A 27,800-nucleotide genomic window follows, 5' to 3' on the forward strand; every position below is an offset into this window, starting at 1 on the left:
TCGGTAATGTTAGAAAGACAAAAAAATAATCAAAATTTATCTTATTTAATATTTATTAATTATTATAACAATTAATACATATTAAATGTAATAATTAATAAATATTAAATAAAACAAATAATTTTAACTGTTTTTTACAAAATTTTTTTGTTACCAAATTTTTGGTATCTGAACAAAAATTAAAAAAAAAACTAAAAAAGCAAAAGAAAGATATATAAGAAATTTCTATATTTCAAGCAACATCTAGATCTTGAAAAAGAGCTTTAACAATGTTATTAGGAGGATCAAATCACTCAACGTACTTGTTCTGACTCTAAACTCCAAGCTTTGCTATCAGATCGGTCACATTATTCCCTTCTCGAAGAACTAAGCTAAAATGAATCTCCTACAAGCATTTCATGAATACGCAACACCAGATCCCCATCTTTCTGTCTTCTAAAGCAGGCTCATTTTGAGCAGCAATGAATGCTTCCCTTGAATCTGTTTTGCACACAATCTTTTTTAACCCACACTCTCACGCTAAAACTATCTCTCTCCATATTGCAAAGAGTTCGAATCTTTTGATACTCCAAATTAAAATTCTTCCCAAACAACCTTTTATCCAAACTCTTTCATTATATCTAATCATACACCCAAAATTTGGTTTTTGAGTTTCCAAAAAAAAAATGCTAGCCTCACAGTTTACTTTTAAAAAATCAAGCTGAGGAAGTTCCCAATTCACATTTTTTAACAAAGATAGCTGACGAGGTTGGAATCGAGCCTGTTTTAACTCCATCTTCCATCTTCTAGTCAAGATTACCACTTTATGTTGCATCCAAACTTCATATTATTAAAAAGATTTCTTGATTACGATGCCTCTAGATCCACCAAATGCCAGAAAAAAATAGGTTTTTTGTTCCAAATAGCAGCTCGCATCAAAGAAAATATATTTCTACCGACTTGAAGAATTGATGGATTCATCCAAATGTCTTGTGCTTGTTGACAACGTAGCAAGCAATGCATCGCCGATTCTGTCTCTTCGCCACATCGAGGGCACATGTTCAACTCAGAGAGTCTATGGCGGTGTCGGAAAGCCTCCGTTGGTAGAGAATCATGAATGGCCGGGAGTTTTGCTTTCTCCAGGACGTTTTCCCGCCACATTCATTTTTCACTTCGCCCCTCATTCCACTGAATTCTCCTCTTCAGTAACCATGTATATCCCTCATTGGTTGAATAACCTTTACTAATATTTGCTGTCTAAATCCATCCAGGTTCAACTGTGCGTTGCCAAAATCAATTAGAAGACTGCATCATGTGGAGAACTAACTCTGATAAGGGTGTTGTACTTCACTCCAAACATCAACCATACTCACTCCAAACATCCCTAATAGTCAATTGAGTATCGGAGATATGGACAAAAGGGATATAATACAGATTTTGTCTCCTGGATGTCAAACATCAAACCATAATACTACACAAGCATAATTTACTTCTTAAAGATATTTTCACCGTAATGCATCGCTCTATGATACTGATCATTTTGCAATGATTAATTGAGATAGCGGATAAAAATCAAATACCACCTCTTTGACTTTGCGCTTCAGAGAAGGCTACTGCTGAATAACCCAAACTACTCCAAAAGTTTTTAGTTTATCAAAAATAATATATGTTTCCAACAAACAGATAAAAGATGGATGATATTTGCGGACAAGCTCTTTACAATAAATACGAACCATCTTATTAGAGGCTCCTCTAATATTCCAAGCCAAAATATTAAAATCACAACTATCCATAAAAAATAAATATGAATAATAAAGATGAGGATAAAGTATACCAACATCATGGTTTGAAATGGGCCACCTATTAAAATTATACCACTACCGCCACCTCCCCCTACCGTCGGGAGGCCTTTGTTCCAACTTCATTATATTCTCAATATCAGTAGGTGAATTTTGGAGGAAATTAGGCCTTATGCATTTTCCATTAGAAGTGAAATTCGGGATCTTTACATTAGCTCTCAACACCTCATGATGACCATATGCTCCATTTAAATATTGATGCCTCCCTTTCTCAAAAAAGTCAAAGCCTTATTCCTTTGATTCAAACTATACGTTGCCAACTCATTCCTTATTTTTGGCCCACCATGAATTGCAAACTCTTTTGTAACATTGGGATTGTATGCTTTTAACCGAGAACTCTCCCCTTTATCCCCTTGAACACCAATCTGATCTTTTTTTTTTCTTTTTTTCTATTCATTTGGACTCACTCCTCTTTTGTATGATTGTCTTGCTTGATCTCATCACTCCCATGCAACGTCTCATGCAAGAAATCCTCATCTTTCTTATTGGGTTGATTAACAACTTGTTCCTTTCCAAATTCAAACAAGGTTTTTGAATTTTGAATTTGAACCGTGTCCTCTTTACCCTCTGAAACTTTCACCGTTTGCGTCGGCAGTGCTACCTCTTCACTTAGCATTTCATCATTGGTCGATTGCACCACAGTTTGTGCTACCTGTTCTTTTGTACAAGCTGCTCTCTCGTACCCAAAACACCTGCACTGTTCGCATACTAATTCTAAGTTCTCATGTTGTGCCTGGTATTTGTGTCCGTCAATGATTATGTCTATCACCACCGGGCATTGGCAGTCCCACGTTAATCTGCACGTAAACTCTGGCAAATTTTCTACATTCCACCTCCTTTATTGTCATATCTATCTTCATGGGTGTGTCAATGGCCGCATCAATTCTTTTCATTGTTCTTTCTTGATAGTACCATATATTCAACCCTGCAATGCACACTCACACAAGAGTTGATCCAAAAAATTCCTCAGAAGGACAAAAGTCAGATGTCCAAGGCTTGACCGCCAGATAGTGCCATCCTAACCTCCACGGACACCCAGGAGGATCCTATCTCTATTCTCCATGAGATCACATTTCACAAGAAAATATCCATAGCCAACATCCATACCCTCATAACCGCCGAGCACTCGCCAAATGCTTCTGAGACGATGAACCATGGTCATATAACTCACATGCTTTCCAAGCACTTTAATAACAATGGAACTCTCATACGGTGCAGATAAAACTCGCCTTGCCTCTTTCGAGAACGTTATGGTCGATGGGTTTGGATCCCCTTACTTACCCGTCACAATGACTAGACTACCACCATCCAGTGAATCACCAACTACAAAAGGTTTAGGATTAGATACGCCAACTACTCTATCCCTAAAGGAGATTCTCATCCCTTTGGAACCCACCATACCACCAGATACACCCCCTCTCACACTCTCCCCTTTGTTACTTCTGCCAGCGGAGCCGGTTGTCTCTTCATGTGTTTCCACTCTCATCACGGTCGCTCTCATCTCCGCTCACCCCTTTGTCACTCATAGCTCTCCTTTTCTCTTTTTGTTTACCAAATATTTCCGTTATACTTTTTATAATTACACGATATTTAGTTTTAAATGATGTTTTACTTGTGTACCAATAGATATATAATTATGGTGTCATTTTTTGGGGGCAACCGAATTTATTGCTTTGTTGACCGTGTTTATAATTCTATTAAGCTGCAGTAAATGCATTAATTCAACCGGGTAAATTTATTAATATACTATATTTTTTATTCCTTCCAAGAATCCTATACAATCCCTTTTTTTAATATGAAAAATATTAAAATTTTTGTTGAAAATGAGATTATTTGATGTAATTACAGGTGGGTGGATTTTGCAGTTAGAAAATTAACACGCAGGATGCATGTTGAATACGTGTCAATATTCTGGCCAAACGCAGGATACGTGTTGGACATATTTTCTGTATATCCACAATATTGTAATACACTTTAAATATCAATATTTAACTAAAATACTATCTTTATCTCCATATTAAAAATAATTGAAACTTTAATTGAGTGACTAAATATGATATTTTTTAAAATATTATATCCGAATTTAAATATTGACAATAATTAAATAATAAATAGAACTCTTAAATATAATAACTGTTTGTAACCGAAGAGAGATAAAAAATGAAATTACTATCTCACCTGGCCTTTATTTTATCATCAAATTTCCAAACCATGTACACAATTAAAATAAAGAAAAGTATAGAAAAATAACTCTTCTATAAATTAATATAGACCAATTCTATTATAATTTAAATTTTATAAATAAATAAAAATTTAAAAATTAAAATCCAAAATTTAAAAAAAAAATTCTGTCTACATTTATCTTAATCACATTTATAGTACATAATAAAAACAATCTATAAAAAATCTAATCCCTTTTCATTCACTTGAAAACAGTCAAATCTCTCCCTTTACAAACCCGCCGTCTCTACGCAGTTTTCAGCGCCGCCGCCTATCGACCACCCGCCGCATCTTTCGTCGCGCTACGCGACCTCTTCCTCACGTCCCGCCGCCATCCTTTTTCATTGGACATAGCCGCCTCCACCGCTGTGGGATCATAATCCCAACGCATATGCACCGTCAAATACCATCGCGGCCTCCATTTGTCGCGCCAGACAGTGCATAATCTGTACCCCACGCCTCTCCATCCGTCGCGATGCAGCCACCACCAGGTCCCCATTCGCGACGCGCGATCAACTACTCCGATTCATGACGACTCCTCCACTTGCGATGTGTGGCCTCCGTGGCTTCCTCCTCGCAACGCGCCACCGCGAGTCCCCCACCGTCTACGCAATGCCGTGAAAGACGTCATCGCCGGCCACCCTGCGACTCTTCTCCTTCTCTTCCTATTTGGTTTTGAATGATTCTTTTTAACTAGTTTCTTATGTTTCTTTTTCCTAAATTTTGGATGATTCTTTTTATTAGTTTTGGATATTCTTTTTTCTATGTTTTGTATGTTTTTCTTAGAATATGGATGATTCTTTTTATTAGTTTTGGATGATTTTTTTCCTATGTTTTACATATTTTTTTTTTCTTAGAATTTGGATAATTCTTTATCTTATTTTTTTTTTTAGAATTTCGAAATTTTTTTTAAAGAGATTAAAATTTACATAATAAATGATAAAAGGTGAATTAAAATAAAAATAGATAATTAATAATTATTAATTTGTATCTTTTAAAAAATAAAATTTAAATAATTATTAATTAATAACAATTAATTAGTATAAAATACAATTTAAAAATATTTATTGGCTTGTTGGCTAAATCCATGATTCTCTAGCGAGATTATTGTTAGCATAATATGATTACCAAGACGCAATGCTTAACCATTTTTATCTCTATTTAATCACACCAATAAGTAACGTACAACCACTAGAGACGTGGCCTCTAATTATTATTTATATTTATGCTTTATCTAATAATGCAAATTTTCGTAATACAATTTTATGACATATATCACGAATCTCAAAAAGCTTAAACTGAAAAAAGAAACTAATATTAATAGTTATATTATTAATATTTTTTCTTAAATAAAAATTTTATTTAGAATTTACTAAGTATAAAATTATTAATTTTTTGCTAATAAATTATAATTCAAATAGTATAGTCTTTTTTACAAAAAAAAATTATTGATTTTTCGGATATAAAATTATTCATCTAAAAAATTTAAATTAATAAAAAAAATAATATTAATAGTTATATCTCTAACCTAATGTATTTCAATAAAGCTTCTATGATGAGAAAAGTATTTTTAGGTAGGGCTGCGCATGGATCGAAAAATATCCCAAAAAATATCCGCAGTAATTATCTGTATTCAAGCCATCGGATCGGATCAGATCCAATTCGCACTATGATAGAATCGGATTGTATTCAAGCCATCGGATCGGATCAGATCCAATTCGCACTATGATAGAATCGGATTGCAGATTTGGCAGTGATATCTGCGGATCCGATCTGCAAATTCACAAATCCGCATATTTCTTATAAATAGCATAGTTTAAAAAAGTAAACCCTAATGTGATATGAATTTTAGTGTGCTATTTTATGAATTTTATGATATCTTATTTTTAATTTTTTATGTTGCACTTCAACCTAAAATAATTAAACTTAAATCTTGTGTTATTATTTTGTTTTTGTTATTCAAGAGAACTTTTATTGATAATATTTTAGAAGTAAATAGGCTTAAACAGATGAAAAATGAATTTTCTAAATTTTTTTTGTAAAAACAGCCTAACATAATTTAAAATAATTTTTTTGAATTATACGAATATACCCGATATCAGGTATCTAATCTGATTCGATCCGATATCCGATATTATGCGGATCGGATCAGATCTGACCTGAAAAAAAGCGGATATCATATCCGATCCGATGAGTATAATGTAAATTGAATAAAATTTTAGACTATATCCAATCTGATCAAATCCGAATCCAGCACTATTTTTAGGATCTCGAAGGAGCAGGTACTTTATAGAATTTTAAAAAATTTAGTGGCAATTTATCATAAACTTTCATGTAACGCTGACGACCTGACGTGGTCTGTTGATGACCCATTTAAGCTTTCAATATATTTGAAAAATTTTGTTTCTCTTTTTGGACAGAGCCCAACAAACAGACCCACCCTTAATACCCTATCCGTACCCATCTGATCACCCTCCCCACCCGCTACCTAATCGTGGCGACCTCGACTTTGTGCTGCTCCATGCCTCCATGGGTTCCTCTGAGAAGGAGAGACCTCTGACCGTCTTTGTCTACCGCTGCTGGGATCGTGATTTTCGTCGCCTCCATCGCGCCTGAGCCACTTTGTTGATCTCCACCGTGTGAACTATCTATTTGTTGCTGTTCAGAACCAGTTACTCGGTGTCGTGGTCTCACTCTTCTTTCCGGCGGATGGATCTCGACGGCTCCGCTCTCGGTGCTCACCGTTCTTCTTGGCAAGTGGCAACTGTGTCACGGTTCCTGTGTCAACCGGACTTCCCGGACAATTTGAGGCCGAAACCCAACCTTTTCTTATGATCCGTGGTGGCGCCAGTTCTTCCGATCGGCGCTTGGCTTCGTGCTGCTTCTCTCCACACCCAGCCGTGACTCTGGTTTCTCAATTCCTCTATGGTCCGGCGTAGCCGCGTAGTTGTCCGCTCCTCTCCCATTAATGTTGGCCTTTGCCATTCATATAAAACCAAATTCAGCCCAGCCCAATATCTTCGTGGAAGTCCAACAAAAACACCTGTTTCAGCCAACGTGATGTGCAACTAAGAGCCAAGTCATCAATACTTACTTACCAAAAAAAAAAAAAAGTCATCAATACTTTATTTAATAGGGTTATACACTTTGTGTGCCTCTGCAGTACCCGAGGGATTAGTCATTGGGTTTTCGGCTTGATGGATACCCTGGTGCAAACAAAAAAAATACACTTATACTAGGTAATCAATAATTTTTTTTAACAACATGAATAATCACCAATCAAATTAAAATATACTACATCTCCAAATTATTCACTTAAATCTTAATATTAGAATAACTATTTGCACATCTAGTAAAATAAATATTTAATATATTAATTGTTCATATTGTTTAGTATTTTTATTGTCTATCTATATTTTTTTTTGACAAAATCTCTTATACAAAGCTGTCAGGTACGAATTGCAGGAGAACCTAAGCGTATTCTCAAAGGGTCCTTACAGGACCAGAATTAAATTTTCCCACCATAGACGATTCCGTATTTTTCAAATATAATTCAGCATATTATTCTTTCCAAATAAAAAGAATATTTATATTTGGGATTGGATTGGAGGTAAATAAGACTAAAGACTATAAAGATACATATAGGGAAATACAATCTCACTTTTGGGTGCAAATAAATAGGAATGAAGTGCTACTTTACATATGGTTATATTCTTAGACTCCCGCATGCAAGCTAAAATTCTCAAAATAAAGTTGGGCCTTATTCGTTAAAGTGTCTTCTCAAAAAAGAAGTAATTAAGGCCCTCCAAGGATTAGTCTAATGGCGGCATCTATATTATTTTATGTTTGATTTTAAGAATAAGATAAAACAAGATATTACAAATAAGAGATAAAAACTAAAAATATAAAAATTAATATTTTTATATTTTATTTAATAATAAATTAAAATAAATGATAAAAGTTTAATTTAATTTTTTTTATTAAAAAAATATGATAATAAAAAATATAATTATAAAAAATTGATGTAAATAATAAAAAAAATAAATAATAAATTATATCTCTTTTATTAGTATTTCTGTATTTTTTCTGTTAAAATGAACACAAAATATATTAATTTAGTATTTTTGAACATAATATTTTTATTCATATCTCATTTATTAATACAATTTTGTGTCTCTATATTCTTATCTCAGTATTTTTCTATAAACAACCGCAGCCTATATGTCTTCTTTAGAAAGTGCATCGAATTCAAATTTTAGCTGTAACTAAAAAATGGTTATATAGAATCCATGTGAAATGGAAAGAGGTGTGTGTATGTGTTATAGGTGTAACTTGAAAAAAAAAAAAAAAAACAGAAATAAAATAAAAGAGAGAGAGAGAGAAAAAAAATCCTTAAAGTGCATGCTTTCTTGGGATTCCTCAACTTATTTATATTATTAGTCTCATATTAATACAAAAATCACTGCCATTACAATGGTACATACACAAAATGGCTAATGATCGAGTCTCCAAACTAATACCTCGTTTAAGATTACAGCACCTGAGGAAAAAGTTAAAAAGCAATGAAAGATATCTTCTTCTTTTTTTCCCCTTTTCTAATTCTTCTTTTCCTTTTGCTTTTAAAAGCAAAATATTACTATATATATATGATGCGGTGCATGCAACATATATATAATGAATGATAAGAGAAGTCGTCAAATTAGGGTTTGTTGTGGCCACCACATGAAAGTGCAATAAAGGGATAAAGAACCTTTTTATTCTCAAGCACAAGAGGGTGGAATATTTGAAATTCCCTGTCTTTGTAATTCAGTTAGAACACTGTCAAGTGCTGGAGCTTTAAGTCCAAGAGGTAGTGGCTGCCATGGCTTTGATAGAACATCTCCAATAGCTGCATCTATGCTCTCCTTTGACTGCCCATATATAAAAATAAAAAAATGAATTATAAATTAAACATGCAAAAAAAAAAGAAAAGAATTTAAGGTAATTTCCTAGTATCCACCACTATTCATAAAATCAGGTACATTGTTCTTCCATATATGAATTTAATTGGTCTCCCTTTTAATATTTCAATAGGCCTGAAAAGTAATTTTATTTTGATAAAAATTGGAAACCAACTTTTTTTTTTAACAAAATCAGTCAATGCCTATCTTGTTTTTTATATTTATCTTTTTCCTTTTAACATTTGTATATTCCCTACTGTTTTTGGTGATTGTTGGTTAAAATAAGATTGGTTTCCTAATAAAATGTTTTAATTTACTTTTAATAACATAATATATGATTGATGTGCTCTTTTAATAATAACAATGCAAATAAAGCAATTAAATCCATATATATTTTCATGTTGTTAATAGTTTGTCGTGTTTAGTTATTTGTTAAAGCAATGATGTAAAACAAAGCAATTTATGGATCCTCACATGAAGTAGAAAAATATTACTTCATAAATTAATATATTTTGACAATTGAGAGTGACATTTTGGTTAATATATATCTGAATAGAGTAATAATTAAGTTTGACTAATTTGAACACATAAATTTTCATGTCAATTTTATCGTTAATACTATTTCACAATGAAGTATAGAAATACTATTTCACAATGCCATTTGCAAAACACATTTTAGTATAGGATGATATTAGAAGACAAGTAAAATTTATTGTTTTTGTCCAGTAATTAATTAGTAATATTTAAAAATAAGGGTTAAAAATATGTTATTAGACTAATAAATTAAAAGTACTGTAATATTAGTTAAAAGCGCTAGAATCTCTTACTCAATACTATTCGTATAAATCTTTTTATCAATTAAGTCTAACTAAATTAATCTAACATCAATAGACATTATTTTTATTATTCTCAATTATCTATTTATTCAAGTTTTATTGTTTAATTTAATTGGAAACTTAGATATGTAGCATTTGGTGTAATTTTATTGCATTATTAGACATGTGTGAAAAATGTTTGCGTGTGTTGGAAGGAAGAAAAGGCAGAGTAATGAAATGAAGTTTACCGGATGGAAGTCAATGATGGGGTTTGGGTTGGCGCTGGAGAGGCCGTTAATGGGAGGATCTGCTGCTTTGTACATAACATGTGGATGTGGTGATGTTACTGGAATAATAGTGCCTGCCACACCTCCTGATCCATATTTCTGCATTTTTTTTTTTTGTTTCTTCTTTAGTTAGTTAGTTAGACTAACAAAATAATAGAAATATTTAAAGATTATCAAAATTTATTATTTTTTATTAATATTTGACTAATTTTAAATACTAAAATTAAATTCTAAATGTTAAATTTCAATAATATAAAAATAAAATATTAATAAGACCATTTCTTATGATAAGAATAAATTTGAAAAGCTTTCAAAATATAGATAACAATGGATCAAGATTTCAAATAATGTACAGTTTTAAAATGTTATAGATTTACAATTTTTTTGTTTGCTAATTTCAAATTAAACATGTCTCTTGTGTCACGAGACAATACCGAAGTGTAATAAGTTTTATGGCAAGAATTGTATACGATATATATAAATATATGTTATTGTTTTGGTAAGGGGGAATAATAATAATCTAAAGGACAAAGAGAGAAGACAACATGGGTGGTTCCAAAATAGTAAGGTAAACGAACAGTTACCCTTGTTGTCAGAGGCTGTGGAAAACACGGTGATCCTGGGGTTAGCATGTTTTGAGCCTGCATGAAAAAAAAAAAAGAATATACTTTTTTTCAGAAAAAGAAACTAAGAAAGCAACATGATGAGTTATTCTTGAGATTCAAATTTTCATTCTAACTTTAGTATAAAACAAACAAAACATTATTAATGATCGAGAACTACACATTTCCAAATTATTATATAATTTTTTACTGGAACTAAATTATTAAAGAAAGTTTAAGCTTTAGAAGTACTAGCTAGCTACAAGGTTATTAAATTAATCAAACAACGTATTAAATTAATATTTGATCATCACTCACATAAAAATATTTTTGTATAAAAATAATAATGAAAAATTTTAAATAATTAATATATTTAACTAATTTATTTAACAATACGTGTTAACATTCTAATAATATAATTTTCAGGTAAAAATATCTTCAAAAATAGCTACCTAATATCATGCATGGTTTTGAATTCTGGTTTGCATCTACAATGAAGATGCATTCCACATGTGCATTGCAATAATTTCAATAATCACATGCATATGCTTTCTACTAAATTGTTTTCATAACTTTTCACATCAAAGCACAACTATATATACATAATTCTTGTTACGCAACATGCAAGCACAATTTAAACCATGAAAACAATCAACAAATTATGAGTTGGAAGCTTAAAGGAGTTAGTTTAGAGCGTTAACTAGTTGGTGGTGAGGATGCCAGAACGGGAGAGCAACAGGTTGCACCCACGGCTGCGACTGCGAGAGTGAATGAGTGGGATTTTTAGGCCACGTGTGTATGAAAGATTGGTCCATGGAGGGATGTCCCCATACATGTAATGGTCTGAAATGGTGCACTGAAGTGATTGGAGGGAAACCCATGGTAGGTGCTAGCCATGGACTACTCACATCTCTCTTCCCTCCATACATTTGTCTCCTTTGATTCCAATTTGCTGCTTCAGCTTCACGCGCTAGTAAATGTTTCCTATGGGATCTATATTTCTGCATTAAAACAAATCATATTGTTCTTTATCACAAAATCCTACACTTTTTTTTTTTAAATTATTAAGTTACATAATCCATAAATTGAAGCAACCAGCGCGCTCGCACGTGTGTATATAATATATATATATACACACACGGCAAATACTCATGTATAGATGTTTTTACTTAGTTTATAATCGAAAACGGTTAGTTAATTCAATAGATTTAATTAAATTGTAATGTATCAATTTTTAATTATTAAGTTTAAATAAAAACAATTATACGTAACTTCCTACCAATATATATATTTTGGTGGAAGTTAGCAGTTAGCATAGACAATGGGGTGGCCATGCTTCACAATGAAAAAAATTTGAAACTAAGTTGTAAAGGTAAATAGTGATTTTCATTTAATAAAATATCTTTTATATCAAATTTAATATTAAAATAATTTAAATAGTTAATATTAAATTAAAAATAAATATTTAAACAGTATAAATAATTAATTTAATATTTTAAACTGTACATTTAAATAATTTAGAATGAAAGATTAAAAAATAATAAAATTTACTTGACATAATATTCTTTTAAACTCATTTGTAAGAGAAACATGTACCTAGTGTATACTTAATACGAGTACATTGACCAAAAAAAAAAAACGTACGGTGCAATTTGATCCTTTAAATTACATTTTGATTTAGTCTTTAAAATTTGGATGGTTTTAATTTAGTCCCTACACTTTTCAAATTTTAATCACATTAGTTTTTACAATAATTTTCGCCACAAGGTCAATTAAAAAGTTTAGGAACTAAATTAAAGTAATTAAAATAAATTTCAAGGATTAATTTGAAGTTCGAGTATAACTTTAAAAATCAAACGGAGTATTTTTTTCAAAAATGATAATTGATAGCTGATAATAGTATAGATTTACAATTTTAATAATTTAATTAAATTTATTAAATGAGCTTTTCAAATATAAATTTTCATAAGAATTTTCATAAAGAACATCTAGATTCTAACTTTGATATAATATATATACTAATATGAATAAAGATTAAAATGAAGAGTGAAATATAATTTTTTTCTTTTTTTGTTAATTATATATATATATATATCTTATATTTTTTATTTTTTAGTTTATATAAATTATTTTATACATTTACAAAAAATAATTTAATTTTCATAGAATAAATACATTTACATAAAAAAAATATATTAGGCAACTTGTTTTGTAGATTAAGATTTATATATACTTAGATACTGAAAAATCTTCTTTACTCACGTATAAACTCTATCATCAAAATTCATTTGTCATCTTTTAAAGTAATTTAACAAAATTCTATTATTATCTACTAAATCAAAGATTGGAGAGAGATATCGAGGAAAGTGAATTCATATAAAAACAAAGTGAATTCATATAAAAACAAAGTGAATAAATTTAACCCATTAAATTTTATATAAAAATGACAAAGTAATTTTTTTAGTACTAACAATTTATTATTATTACAAATAATTCTTCTCTAAATCTATTTTGTCTAAATTATCATCAATATCATCATAATATTATCAACAATATATGATTAATAGTAATCCAACTTTTTAATTCTATTAACACCAATTATGTTTTTTTCTTTTCAAAAAGAGAGTTTTAACTACTGAAGTAATACGTGTTTAATTTTTTTCAGACTAATATAAATTAAAAAAATATAAGAATAAAAAAATAAAACTAATTTTGTGGTTAAAAATTAATGTGATGTATACAATTTTTTTCCATAAAAATTGATAAAAATTTTCCTTTGAAAAATCTAAAAGTTTGAATACTAAAACTAAAAAGAGAAAAAATATCCTACCATTAAATTACGAAAATATTTTTTTTACGGAAGATTATATAGATATTAAATTGAAGGAAATAAAAAGAATATTATTATTAGTTACCTGAAGGTGGCTTGCAATGTTATGGCGAGTGAGGCAATCAATTCCCATAATCTCCAAAATCCTAGAAGGTACTGCCTTATCCACTCCAAGTTGTTCCACTGCTTGTACAAATCTCCTATGTAACTCTGGGGTCCAATCCACCTATACATTCACACACCCCAAGAGATAACACAACATCAACAATAATATTCCTTCTCCACCAAATACTTTTTCAAATCAAATTTTTAGGTCAATGATTTATTTTTATAAAACTCCTTTCTCTTTCTTTTCTCTATGCAACTTATAGAACCCGTGAGCTTTTTTCAACTTTGTGAATAACATAATTGAGATAGAGAGATAGACTCAGAAGAACATTATGGATATATAAACTTGCTTTGACATATTAACATGCATATAAACTTCAATGAAAATTTAAACTTCCTAATTAATGAAGTAAAAAAACACTACTAGTAAATTTAATAAATATTAAATAAAAAATCATTATTGTGAAAAAATAGAATTTAGAAAATAAACTAAGAATAATTTTTATTAGCAACTCTCATTATATTGGTAAAGTAATTTATAAATATAAATAATGGCATCTATGTTCTCTATAAGAATCATTTTCTTAGTTTTTGTAAGAAGATTAAATTTAAGTTTTGGTATTTTTAAGATAATAAATTTAGTTGGCATTTTACTTTGTTTAGAAAAACAAGTGATAATTAATTTGAAAATAAAGCAAGGAAGTAGGTAGGTTGTACCTTGACTTTTTTAATCTTGGCTTGAGGATTATTACTCTTGGATTTAGACGATGGTTTTCTTCCTTTTCCAGCATACTTTGTAGGAGGATTCACAACCATAGACTCCTCATTCTTGTTGGAAGCAAGTTTATTGTGAATTGAAGATTGGTCTGCCTTAGGGTTGTCGAAAAATTGGGCAAAGACATCAGCCTCCATCTCCAAATCTGGCAACACATCACTTTCCATGTTGATGCCGACGAAGAGGTCATCAAAATTGATGCTCTCCAACAAGCTTCCTTCGGACAGTTCGCCAAATTCATCGTCTTTTGATGACACCCCAATCGACTTGAAGCTCTCCATTCTTTCATCTCTTCTTGTACTCCCCACAGGAGGTGATGACACACCAAGCATTAATCAAAGATTTATTTTTCTATATACATAATACTGAATTCACAAAAATAAATATATGAAAATCTCATAAAAAATTAATTGCTTCATACCACGTGTCTTATGGTGCATGAAAATTTGATAATATAATCGGGAATCTAGAGAGTACTTAGATGTGAGTTTGGTTTTTACCCCAAAATGGTTACTTTGTTTATGGCATGTGAATATGAAGAGTTGATGTTCTCTTCAAATAATATGGGGCATTTTATGTTGCCTTCTGATGAAGTAGTGGCGAGAGAGTGTGTCTGAGAGAGAGAACCAAATTGTTTCTCAGCCACAACTTTAAATTGGTAGAATATTTTTCATTTTTCTTGGAAAATAGACATTTTGTTTTCATGTATTTCCTTTTGGGAGTATGTGCTACTTGCAAGTTACAATGTTAGTCTTGAGTCTATTTAATTTCATTTCAGTATTAGTGGATGACCCTTTTTTTCTAATTTGAATAGTCATGGTTTTGTTTTTCAAATGTATCAATTTTTTTTTGGAAAAGTCATGATTGTGATCAGAAATGCTCGTGACCTTTTTGTAATTATTATAGTATAAATTTGTAATGGATATGCCCAAGAGAGAGGAAGAGAATTAGCAGCGATCCAGTCATGAGCGAAAGGGGATACATTGCATCATGCCATTATGTATGTATTCATGCTGATGTTGGTCAGAGTGCAAAATTGACCTATATGGATTTTCCCCCATTGATAATAATTTACTAACTTCTATTTTTCATCATAATCATAATCACATAAGAGTGAAGCAAAAATGGGAGATATGGATATATACTCTCTCCATTCAAAAGAAAATCAAATAACGAATAAACCATACAAAATGACAAAGTAAGAATGTGGTCTCTAATCATCATCATTATTAAATTAAGATAATAGTTTTATACATAATTTAATTATAAAATCAACGATGCCTAAATTCTCAAAATCTTTTTTATTTGACCAATTTTCTTATGTTTTCAAAAAATTAGACAAAAAATTTTTTTTTGAAAAATCAAAATAACAAAAATGGCTATAAAAAATTTAAAAATATAGCAAAAAATATTGGATATATGTTTAAAAAAGAATTACAAAAATTGGATTTTTTATGATTTTTTGATGATTTTTTAAACAGGATTAAAAAAACAATTTTATTTTTAAATTTTTGTAATTTGACGAAAAAAATTTTTTTTTTACAATTTGTTTTTGGTGAATAGTCCAAATTTAAAAAAAATAAGGGAAAAAAAAACTAAAAATCGAATGTGCACGTTCTATATAATTATCTAAATATTCTCATTAAAATTAAGATAACATACAAAAGTTATTTGTCAAATATAAAAAATTATTTAAAACTTATAGAAAAAAAAGTTCTTTAGTTTAATCTTAGAGAAACGTTGGTGAGTCATCAGAATTTATTATTCTGTTATTAGTTGACCATTAATATTTAAAAATATGAAATAAAATATATTATTAGATTAATAAATTAAAAGATCTAAATTAAAAAATTGAATTAATAATTAAGTGATGCTAAAAAATAATAAATTTTGATAGTTTTTAATATTTCTGTAATCTTATTGGTTTTTAAATATTCTAAAGACATTTTAAGTTTAATATTTTATTAAGAGTCTTTTTGTCAATGCCTAAATTTTTTTTTTGGATATTTTGGATGATTTATGCTTCAATCATTATTATTAATACGTTAAGAAATTTAAGCATTGATGCGCAGCGTTTTAATCCCATCATATCTTTTACTTATATCATCATACTATCTGATAATTAGATTTAATATTTTCACCATAAATACCATGCAAATTTATAATTTTTTAAGGTTTGATATATAATTATTTATTTTTGTATAATAAATTAAATTTTTGAAATAAATAATTTAATTATACAATATTAAACTTTTTATAATTAAAAAATTTGGAGGTTAACTAAATATTATTTTATAATTAATAAAATTAAAAGAGTACATAATAAAATTAAAAGAGTATATGAAGAGAATTTGTATATTTCTTATTTAATTAAAAATAAAAAATGATGACTAATTATATATATATAAAAATACAAAATAAACTAACAGATCTTTGAATTTTAAACTACACTAACAAATTAATAGAATTTTAAATTTTAAATTTTTTCATGGACTTTAAAAAGTGATTAATTCAATATGTCCTGCAAGCTGAAAAATGATATATATGGAGAATTCAACTTAAAAAAATTAGCATGAAACAGTTGAATAGGCAAAAAATTTAGTAAAAATATCTGCCAATTGTCCTGAACAAGGAACGGAAAATAATTTCATGATCCGATTTGAGCGTTTTGTAATCAACTTCTAGATATTTGGTCCTCTAATGAAAAACGGGTTCACAGCTATATGTGATGTACTTTAGTTATCGCAAAACAGAACTAGAGGTCTTTTACAAGTAATGCAAAGAAAACAGTTGTATTAGACAAAGCACAATATTCAACTTTCATAGAAGAACGAGCAACAGTGGTTGGCTTCTTAGTTTTCCAAGATACTAAACAATCTCCCAAAGAAAACAGTAGCCAGTTAAGGACCACTAATATCGGGGTATTCGGCCTAATTGGAATCATAGTTATCAGAACCGAACCGGTGATCGAACCGATCAGGTTATTGGATCATTGGGTTATTAGTTTAACCGGTAGGTCACTGGTCGAACCGGTCAACCCGGTATAATTAAATAATTATATAAAATTTAATTATTTTTTATTATAACTTTATAAGTACTTTTATTTTGTTTTTAAATTTTAATATTTTATTAATTAGTTTATATTTATTTTATTATTATGTTATTATAGGTAAAAACTCACATACAATTATTTTCATGTGAAGTTGATATTTAAGAATCGTTAGATGATTTGACAAGTTTGACTAAATATCATCTAACGATTTTCAACTATCAACTTCATATGAAAACAACTGCATGTGAGTCTTTACCTATTATTATATAATTTATTAAATAAATAAATTGTGATTAATAAAAAAATTTTATTTATCTTCTTTTTAATTTGTATATATTTAATAAAATTTATAGTTAAATAAAATATAATTGATTTAAAAATAAGTGATTTTATAATGAAAATAAATTGAATATAAATAAAATAAAAAAATGCTATATGTATTATAATTTGTGTACAATTTAGTAAGAAGCACTGCAGTTGAGTGGTACAATCTTTCATGTTATATTCAAAACTGCAGGGGTTCGAACCCTGTGTGGAACGCAGCGTCATAGGTTTCCCTCAACTGTGACCCGAGCGGTTTGAGTTCGAACTGGACCGGTTTTCACTGGTTTATTTCGGATTTAACCGATTCGTTCCGGTTCTTTGTCTTAAACGGTCCTCAACCTGGACCAGACCGGTATTAAGTCCGGTTCATCGATTTTTCGGTCGAACCGGCCGGTCTGATCCGGTTTTTACAACTATGATTGGAATAACTAAATCCACAAATTTAAATAGTAGAGTCTTTAGGAAAATATAACCCTTTGACTGGACTATTTTTGAGATAGCAAAAAATTCCATATTACAGCTTTATAATGAGTTTGAGAAGGAGAGGCCATGAACTGGCTAAGCTGTTGGGTGGCATACATAATATCCGGTCTGAGTAGTGGACAAAGCAAGACGGCGGATAGCAGCATGTTTAAAACCAAGTAATCCATAATCATCTAATAAGGGGGAATGCTAGGGAGACAATGACTTTGTTGAATAATATGAACAACCACCAATCAAATAAAAACACACTATACCTCCAAATTAATCCTCTAAATTTTAATATTAAAATAACCATTCGTACACTAGTAAAATGAACATCTGATATATCTATTGTTTACATTGTTTAATATTTTCATTGTTTACCTATACTTTTCCTAAATTAAGTTAGTATTTATGCTGAGAAAGAGAAATATCCCTTGAAGAGTGAGCAACTTTAACACCTAAAAAATACTTTAGTGTACCAAGATCCTTAATATTAAAATTGCAGTCTAAAATCTTTTTAATAGAAGCAATTTTAGCAGCAAAACTCCCATTAACGATGATGTCATCGACATAAGCTAACAGAATACATATGTCATTGCCCAAAATTTTGACAAACAAACTATAATCAAAAGTTGTCTGCTGATAACCACAAGAAAGGAGAAGAGCTGAAAGTTTCTCATACCACATTTTGCTTGACTGTCGCAACCCATAAAGAAACTTAAGGATCTTGTAACACTGATTGGGACGGGATGGAATAATGCCAAGAGAAAGTGCCATTTAAACTGTTTCTGTCAAATCGCCATGGAAAAATGCCTTATTGATATCCAATTGCTGAATAGACCATCTCTTCATTAATTCTAAGGCAAGAAAAATTCTAATCATTGCAGGTTTCACCACCGGTGAGAGTCTCAAAAAAATTAACCCCCTTTGTTTGTGTGAAACCCTTTGCTACGGGTCATGCCTTGTATCTCTCAATAGAACCATCCAATCGGTGTTTAATCTTGTAAACCTATTTGTAGCTAATAGGTCGCCCTTTTGGAGGACAGTCTACTAGTTTTCAAGTCCTGTTCAACGCCAGGACAGCAATTTTCTCATTCATAGTATTTTGCTAGTGAGGGACCTTTTGTGCTTTCTGTCTGGGTTCATACTAAAAATGCAAAGATGATACATATTTATTATGTGAAAGAGAAAGAAAATCAAGAGAGAAAACTGATGAAATAGGATACCTAAAACTTGAGGAGCGAGAAGTTTGAACATTAAGAGAAGAATTGCAAATAAAATCAGAGAAGGTGGCCAGGACTGGCGTTGGCTCCGATAAAGATGAGGAACCAGAGTTGGTGGGGAGACACAAGTAGCTAGGGAGGTGGTTTGGTTAGAAAACGAGGGAGAGGAAGGGACATGAGATCAGGGTGGTGATGGGAGAGATGGTGGCGATGGAAAAGTGATCAGGGGGGAAAGGATGTTGTTTGGAGAAGATGAAGATGATGACATGTTAGATGAGAGAGAGGGAATAGGTGTTGGGTCATGGAATAGTGTATTAGGTCCAATTAGAAGTGAGGGAGTGTTTGGACCGTGGATAGTGGGCTAGGAAAGATTTTTTATCAAAGGAAAAATGTGCTCATGAAAAATAACATTTTTGCACACGACAATTTTTTTATGATCCAAAATGTAGATAATATAACCCTTAAAATCATTTTTAAAGCTTATAAATATAGCTTTGTGTGCTCTAGGATCAAATTTAGAATGTTAATTAGCGCTAGTGGAAACAAAATATAAACATCCAAAAATTCTTAAATCATTAAAGTTTGGCTGTTTATCAAATAAAATCTTAAAAGGAGTTTTAAACTTGAGAATAGTGGACGGAACTCTATTAATCAAATAAAAAACATGATGAATGGCATATCACCAAAAAATAAGAGGTAAATTTGATTGAAACATAAGAGCGCGTGTAATATTTAAAATATGTCGATGTTTACGTTCGACGCTCCTATTTTATTAGGGAGTTTCAATACAACTTCGTTGATGAATGATGCCTTGAGATGAATAAAAATTATGTAAAAGAAATTCATGTCCATTGTCAGAATGAATAATTTTAACCATTGAATTAAATTAGGTTTTTACTAAAGCTATAAAATTCTTAATGTATTGTGACACCTCACTTTTTGATTTTAGTAAAATGACCTAAGTAAATCAGCTAAAATTATCTACAATAGTTAAAAAATAGAGTAATACCCCAAATAGGTCCCCAAAGATTTGGCGGTCCGACAAATTTGTCCCTCAGAAAAATTAACTAGGTCCCAAACCCCCAAGATTATTAAATATATACCATATATGTCCCCAAGCCAGGTTGAACCGGTTAACACGACACTCTCTCTCCTACGTGGAGGTTGTAGGTGTGACGTGTCAGGTAAAGTAACATGCATGGCACTCAGGACACATTAGTCCCTGGACACTTGGCTAAAACGACGTCCTTTTGGGACAACACCAAACGACGCTATTTTGAGGGGACAGATATGTCCCCACTTTTGTTCTCTGATTCTCCAAACTTTGACGTTTTAAAGTCAAATAGGTCCCCTAAAATTTTTGTTACAAGTAAAAAAGGCCCCTAAATTTATAGTATATATGTCAAATTAGTCCCCTCGAATTAAGCAACTAGAACCAGAATTAGAATGAAATCATGATGAAATTATCCAAAGTACGTTAAAGTATGCAGTTCCAAGCACATGAAATGACAAATCTCAAGTACAATTACAATCAGACAATTAGAATTTGTCAGTATCTTCGTTTAGCATCTTGTTCTTTTGTAGAACTTTGATCTCTTTATCTGCATAAATTGGGTGAATACCAGGTTCTAAGTTAGCAAAAGTGGGATCATACTAATATATTGCCTTGTGGTCAACTGGTTATGGTAATCCAAGTCCAAAAAAAATTTCTATAGGTCAAAGAAATAAATCAAATCACCAAGCAACCAACACAATACAACATCACAACAGAATACAAATTTCAAATACTATTATTGTTTTTGTTATTATCAAATACGCATTCATAACCACTTCACAACTCTCACTTAAGCTACACCTATAACATATTATCTTTGATCTACCCTAACATCACATGCACGTTCATCATACTTCACTCTTTACTGCCAATTTAATGCAGCAAAAGCTAACCTAACTTACTTCAAACAATGGTGATATACATGACACACCACCACCAAACAGTCCCTGTACACACCATCAAAGCACCATTACGAATTTGGATAAATGTTAATAGGGTGAAGAATATGAAGGATTAGTTTGTAAAACCTAGGTGAGGGTTTGTGATACTTGTAATTTTATAAAGAGAAAGGGAGAGGAAGAGTTTTTTTTATGTAAGGTACTCACTTTAATTCAAGGACCTTTTTGACTTATATCAAAAAATTTTGGGGACCTATTTGACTTTAAAACGTCGAAGTTTGGAGAATTAAGGAATAAAATTGGGGATGTATCTGTCCCCTCAAAACGGCGTCTTTTGGTGTTGTCCCAAAACGACGTTGTTTTAGCCATGTGTCTAGGGACTAATGTGTCCGAGCACCACGCGTGTTGCTTTACCTGACACGTCACACCTACAACCTCCACGTAGGAGAGAGAGTGTCGTGTTAACCGGTTCAACCTGACTTGGGGACCTATATGGCATATATCTAGTAATCTTGGGGACCCGGGACCTAGTTAATTTTTCTGAGGGACAAATCTGTCGGACCATCAAATCTTTGGGGACCTATTTGGGGTATTACTCTAAAAAATATTTATGATTATGAATAGAGTTTTGGCGAAAGGGTCCCAAATATTTAAATGCAATAATTTAAAATTAGCAGTTGCTTTATTTATACTAAGATGAAAAGGAAGTTTTTTTTCTTTGGAAAAATGACATACATCACAAACTTCATCATGGTATGATGGAATAAAAAAAAATTGCCTATGTAATATATCAAGTCTGTGTTCAGAAATGTGTCCAAAATGAAAATACCATAATTTGGAAGGCGTGAGATGAGTGGTATAGGTGGAGACGATGGAATGTGATTGTAACGAATTATTGACATAAGATGTTTATGTAAGAACATATAATCCTTCTCGTAAAGCTACCCAAACCAATGATTCTCAAGCTGTTCAATTCCAGAAAGAGACAAGAAAAATTTTGAAAAAGTAATTTGATAGAGAAGTATAGAAGTAATTTTAGATACAAAAATTAGATTGAAATGAAATTGAGGCAAATAAAGAACGTTGGAGAGAGAGTTAAAGAATTTGAAAATTTAACTACACCAACATAAGAAGCAATAACGATGGATTCATTTGGCATGTGTACGATGATGGGTTTGATTTTAGAATAAGATAAAAAAAAATTGGACAAATTTAAAGTAATATGGTCAGTAGCACCTTATCCAAGTATCGTTAAATAATGATTGAGATGAAGAATGATTTAAAATAGAAAAAGTTGAAGAAGAGCATAAATGATGGATACCCAAAGTTAGACTTGAAAAAAGTCCAATTTGAGAGGAAGGAAGAATTGTCTTATCTTTGGTTGCTGATGCATGAGTCTCAGCTTTCTTCAGAAAAGTCATAAGAGTGTTATGATGGGCCAATGACAAGTCAGAAACAGTTTCTGATGGATAACCCTTAGCATCTTTCTCACGTTGATTCTGAGTACTGAAGGAATAGGAAAGTGCGGCAGCTACGCTATTAATAGAGGTAGTGGTGTGATCTGGGAGGCATGGTCGACTAGGAAAAAGGGGATGACCCGGAAGATAGCTGTGCTTCGCATAACAGATGTCAATGGTGTGACCGGTTCGTCCACAATGAGTGCAGATTTTTGATCGAGCATATCCGCGTCCTGCGCTAGCAAGGGAGGAACCATGTCGCAGCCTAAGGAATGGCGTCGGCCGTTAGCTATCGATGGCAGCGGTAAGAATTTTTCGTTCATCAAGAATGCCGGAAGAGGATCGAGCAAAAGTAATTGGGATCGAACAACTGCAAATCATTAGTCGAGTTCTTTCAAAAATCGAATAACAAAATCTTGGAGACGGTGAGTTTTGGCAGACACAAGCAAACAGGAAGGGGTCGAGAGTTTTCCATCTCTTTCCATGAAATTTTGAGCTCTGTGTAGAAGTCACTAACAGACAGACAGGGAACTTACTTCAACCCATATATTTCCTCTTGGAGTTTGGCAATGCGAAAAAGGTCAGTCTGTGAAAATTTTTCACGAAGGTCCTGTCAAACAGAAGAGATAGTAGAGAGGTAAATTACACTCTGAGTTATGAATGATGATAAAGAATGAAAGAGTTAGGAGAGAATAAAATTGTTGCATCTCTCCCCGACATAGAACAGAGGGTCATTAGGGAGGAGAAATTGTGTCAGTGAGAACTCCATATTTATTTTTGGAGATAACTGTCATGAAAAAAAGTGGCTTCGAAGAGTGATAATTATTTTCAATGAGTACAGGAAAAACAAGAACAGAATTAGGGTTCTCACTTAAATATATGTAAAAAGGCTAGTTGGATTTTGAGAAGAACTGATATCATCTATGGTGGGTGAAAGTGAACTACTAGAAAAAACTAATGATAAAAAAATTTGTTTGAATTAGTTATTTTAACCATGTATAGTCTTCATTAGAGCTACTAAAAACTCTGATACTTTAATAAAATTAAGAGAATACTAGTAAAATTGAGAATGATATCATTATTATATAACATTATAATTTTTTGCATATCAAATTACATGGTGAGTGCTAGAGGACAGAGTGATGCATGGGAATATTGTTTGGGTGCTGGTGAGAATAACGATGGCACTTATTTTTGCACATATTTTTTATATTCTTTCTATAATTAACAACTCCCAAAATTCAACAAGAAAAGTGAGTGTAGTTCAACATCATAAGAACTTAACAAACATTAACACCACTAAAAATGTAAACATAATTAACAATAAAAAGATATAAATACCAACAAAATAAAAAATTCCAAAAAAACTAATGTATACCACTCTAATTAAAGTTTTCTTGTTGTATCTCATGAATGTTATCTCTCTTTTTCTTTTCAATGCTTGGAGTTCTCCACGTCTTCCACCAATATATATAATTTGATTTTGCAACACTATGACGGAGACTTTTTTGATTTGTCGTGTTTTTGTATTGGACACATTTTAGATACGACACACATCGATATTTGTCCGACACGCGTATCTTTTATATCCAACTATGTCTTAAAAAAAAAATTCTTTTTCGAACACGCTTGGACACACCTAAAAAACACCACGTGTCAGTGTGTCCATTCTTATTCTTAACATATATTCTTAAAATGAGTTTAGAACTAGTATATATTATTAATGATTAAAATGAAATATATTTTAAATATTTTATAATTAAAAAAAGATGTTAAAAATACTAAAAAAATTAATTTATATTTTAATATCAATAAAATACTAAAATATCATTATAATTTATCTAAAAAATACTTTATATTATATATATATGCCGTGTCCTCGTGTCTTATAAAAATTTTAAATTTGCGTATTCGCATGTCCTGTGTTGCATCGTATTCCATGCCTGTGTCAGTATCCATCCATCGTAGCCCTTCCATTAGACTTCTTTCCTTTAAAAATAATACTATTTTTTAACCTCCAAATACACTAAATCATCCCAAAGAACATCATTTTTCAACGTTTCTTTCGATACTTTCTAGACAGCCAAAATTTAAAACATGTTCTTAATTTCCCATGCCACAACCACTTCACCTCCCAGATTTTAAGAACATATCCCCATAATTTCCAAGAGAAGAACAAATGATGTATCGATTCTAGTTTAATATAGTAGAATACATTGTTAAGAAATTATAATTTTTTAATTTATTTATGAGCAATATATATAATTGATCATAATTACATTAGTTATTTTATATTTATGATTTATATATATAGGTGATCTCATTTATTATGTTAATGAAATAAGTTATTATTATTTTTTATTTGAAATTAAATAAGAATAAAACTAGAAATACTATTTTATTTGGATTTTAGATTTTAATGGGTGTCACACTCAAATATAAATAGTGACTTTAGGGTTTTGGTCTCCAATATATCAAAACCACTTTCGTAACTCTTTTTTCATTAAAGAATTGTTATTCAACCCTATTAGAGATATAAAAGACTTTGGTTAAAGAAGATCAAAGAATCAAATTCTTCTAATCATGCGCCGTATGAATTCAAGTATACTTCTACTCTCAGTTATTTTTTTTTTAATGATTTAACATGTAGATAGTTTTGAGGTAAAAAAAATAAAAAATTTTCAACAAGTAATATTAGAGCTATCTATGATTAAATCAATAAATTTTATTTATTTATAATTGAATCTTAATTTGAGTCTATAAAATTAAACTCAAATCAAATCTTTTTGTATATATATTTATCCAAATTAACCTGTGTGAGAGTAGTATTTATATTGATTCGATAATAAAGAATTCAAAATTTTTGTTATTATTATATTTGAATTTAATGTTGGGAGTTTAGAACAAAAACCTTCGACGCTTTCTGTCTTATATATTCATAGATCAAGAATCAATTCATTGCTACATAGAGTAATTTGGATAATAATAATAATAATAATAATAATAATAATAATAATAATAATAATAATAATAATAATAATAATAAAAGGATATTATTATTGATCTGGATTGAAAAGCCTTCGTAAAGGGGTTTATTGAAGATAATAGCATGAATATTATTTTATAATTTATTATGTTATATAAAAATAATTATTATAACTTTTTTGTTATTTGAATTCTTTTATTGTAAATTTAATTTTTGTGTTAAACAAAAAGATTAATAATTAATTAATAAGAATTCACAATATTATAATATTGTATATATTGTCTCTGATTTTTTTTTGTGATATGTAAACATTTTGGATTAGTTACATTAGAAAATTAGTTACAATTCAAATCATGTTATATCCATATATTTTATAAGGTTTAGTTTTGAAATAAATTAGTTGAATATTATGCTACTATAGTAGCATTTTTTGTGAAAACTAATTTAGGAATATGGTGATATGTAATTCATATAAATATTGGTCGGCCAAAAAGAAGGTCTATATTTAGCAAAGTTACAATACATATCAATGATATTTATATATTTGGATAACTAGTTAAGAATAAATCAATGTTTATTATTTATGCGAATAATTAATAATCAGCACAAAGAAAGTTTATTGTTTGGCCAAATAATAAACATTGAACCTTGTGTTTAGTTTCTATTTAATTATACCGCCACTAATCGGCCCAAAGGAAGGTTGATGTTTGACCAATTAATAGAAAATATATTCAGTAATAAATAGGTATAGTTCTCAAGTTTTCATGTGAATAATGAGTCGATTCAGACATTTGAGAGAATTTTGTTGAAAATATTTAGTAAGCCACACTAAATAAATTTATGTGTACATAGTTTATGTAATAAGGATCGATCCAAAGGAAGTTCTATATTTGGCCAAATTACATGCGCATTTGTGGTAATAAACATGTGATACTTATTTGGTTTCATGTGAATAATAAGTTTGTCCAAAAATATTTATTATTTGGTAGGATTTATTATCAAAGTTTGATTACTGTATTAAAATATCACTTACAAATTAGTATTTTTATCCAAAAACTAAATATTAATGTTGTGCTAGATATTTGTGATAGAGTCCATCATTATTATATGAATTTTATTAATATAATATGTGTCTTATTTGGACATATTATTTTACTTTAAAGTCATATGTGTCAATATTAGTCTATTTTTAAATAGATTTTTTTTTGAAACTGAAAAAAAAAGAGAGATTTTTTGTCATTAATAACTTAGGTTCATCAAATTATTATCTCATATGGCATTTTGAGATAAATATCGTTGATGATTTATATCAGTTTAATAAGAGTAAGTATATTTTTATTATTCTTGTATATCAGCGGCATGCAGAATTGTAAATAAGTTTATATACTCAACTCTAAGGGAGACCAGTATAGCCTCATTATGTGTGTCAAGAAAGTTATAAAACTCAAAAGTGTTTAAGGTTTATTATACTTCAACAATAGTCTGATAAATAACGAATTTGTACACATACAATTGTTGTATACTTTATTAGTATCTTTGACAGATATTTGATTTAGTTAAGAATAGATGACTAAATAAAAGATAAACAAATTTTGTTATAGCAAAATGTTAAATATTCATACATATGAAGTAAAAAATTAAAGTTAGAGATCATTTAGTATTTAAATTCTAATTTTGTTAGATGTCTAAGTAATTTTGATCCACTGCAGGTGTATTCATATGTTCATTGAAAGAGTTCTTTGGAAAGGTGTTAAGAAGAAACTTATTACTCTTTCTAGTAAAGTAATTAAATATAAAACACTTTTTGAAGGCATCTATTTTAGTGACAATGAATACTTGTCACAAATTATGAAAAAATAAATTTAAAAGATTATTTAAGTTATTTTGTGACAATGTGTTAGTAGTCTAATATTTTAAATTGTTAT

General features: G+C 30.1%; 1 protein-coding gene and 1 long non-coding RNA gene across 3 annotated transcripts; both read right to left on the bottom strand.

Annotated features, from left to right (window-relative positions):
- Positions 1-6,352: 6,352 nt before the first annotated feature.
- Positions 6,353-7,922, bottom strand: LOC140177890 (uncharacterized). The gene is made up of 2 exons (XR_011869467.1): positions 7,203-7,922; positions 6,353-7,101 (listed from the first exon to the last, which is right to left on the bottom strand). It is a non-coding gene; the product is annotated as an uncharacterized lncRNA (long non-coding RNA).
- Positions 7,923-8,463: 541 nt separating this feature from the next.
- Positions 8,464-15,207, bottom strand: LOC112737714 (transcription activator GLK1). Of its 2 annotated transcripts, XM_025787759.3 has the most exons (7): positions 14,837-15,087; positions 14,358-14,706; positions 13,618-13,758; positions 11,404-11,703; positions 10,685-10,741; positions 10,062-10,199; positions 8,464-8,968 (listed from the first exon to the last, which is right to left on the bottom strand). In XM_025787759.3, exons 2-7 carry the CDS (start codon positions 14,694-14,696, stop codon positions 8,819-8,821), a joined length of 1,125 nt encoding a protein of 374 aa, XP_025643544.1. In that variant the 5' UTR covers positions 14,697-14,706; positions 14,837-15,087; the 3' UTR covers positions 8,464-8,818. The 2 variants fall into 2 exon arrangements, with proteins under 2 accessions (XP_025643544.1, XP_025643542.1); XM_025787757.3 differs by having other exon boundaries at positions 14,358-15,207.
- Positions 15,208-27,800: the final 12,593 nt, after the last annotated feature.

The sequence above is a fragment of the Arachis hypogaea genome, chromosome 13, assembly GCF_003086295.3.
Source record: "Arachis hypogaea cultivar Tifrunner chromosome 13, arahy.Tifrunner.gnm2.J5K5, whole genome shotgun sequence".
Lineage (NCBI taxonomy): Eukaryota > Viridiplantae > Streptophyta > Magnoliopsida > Fabales > Fabaceae > Arachis > Arachis hypogaea.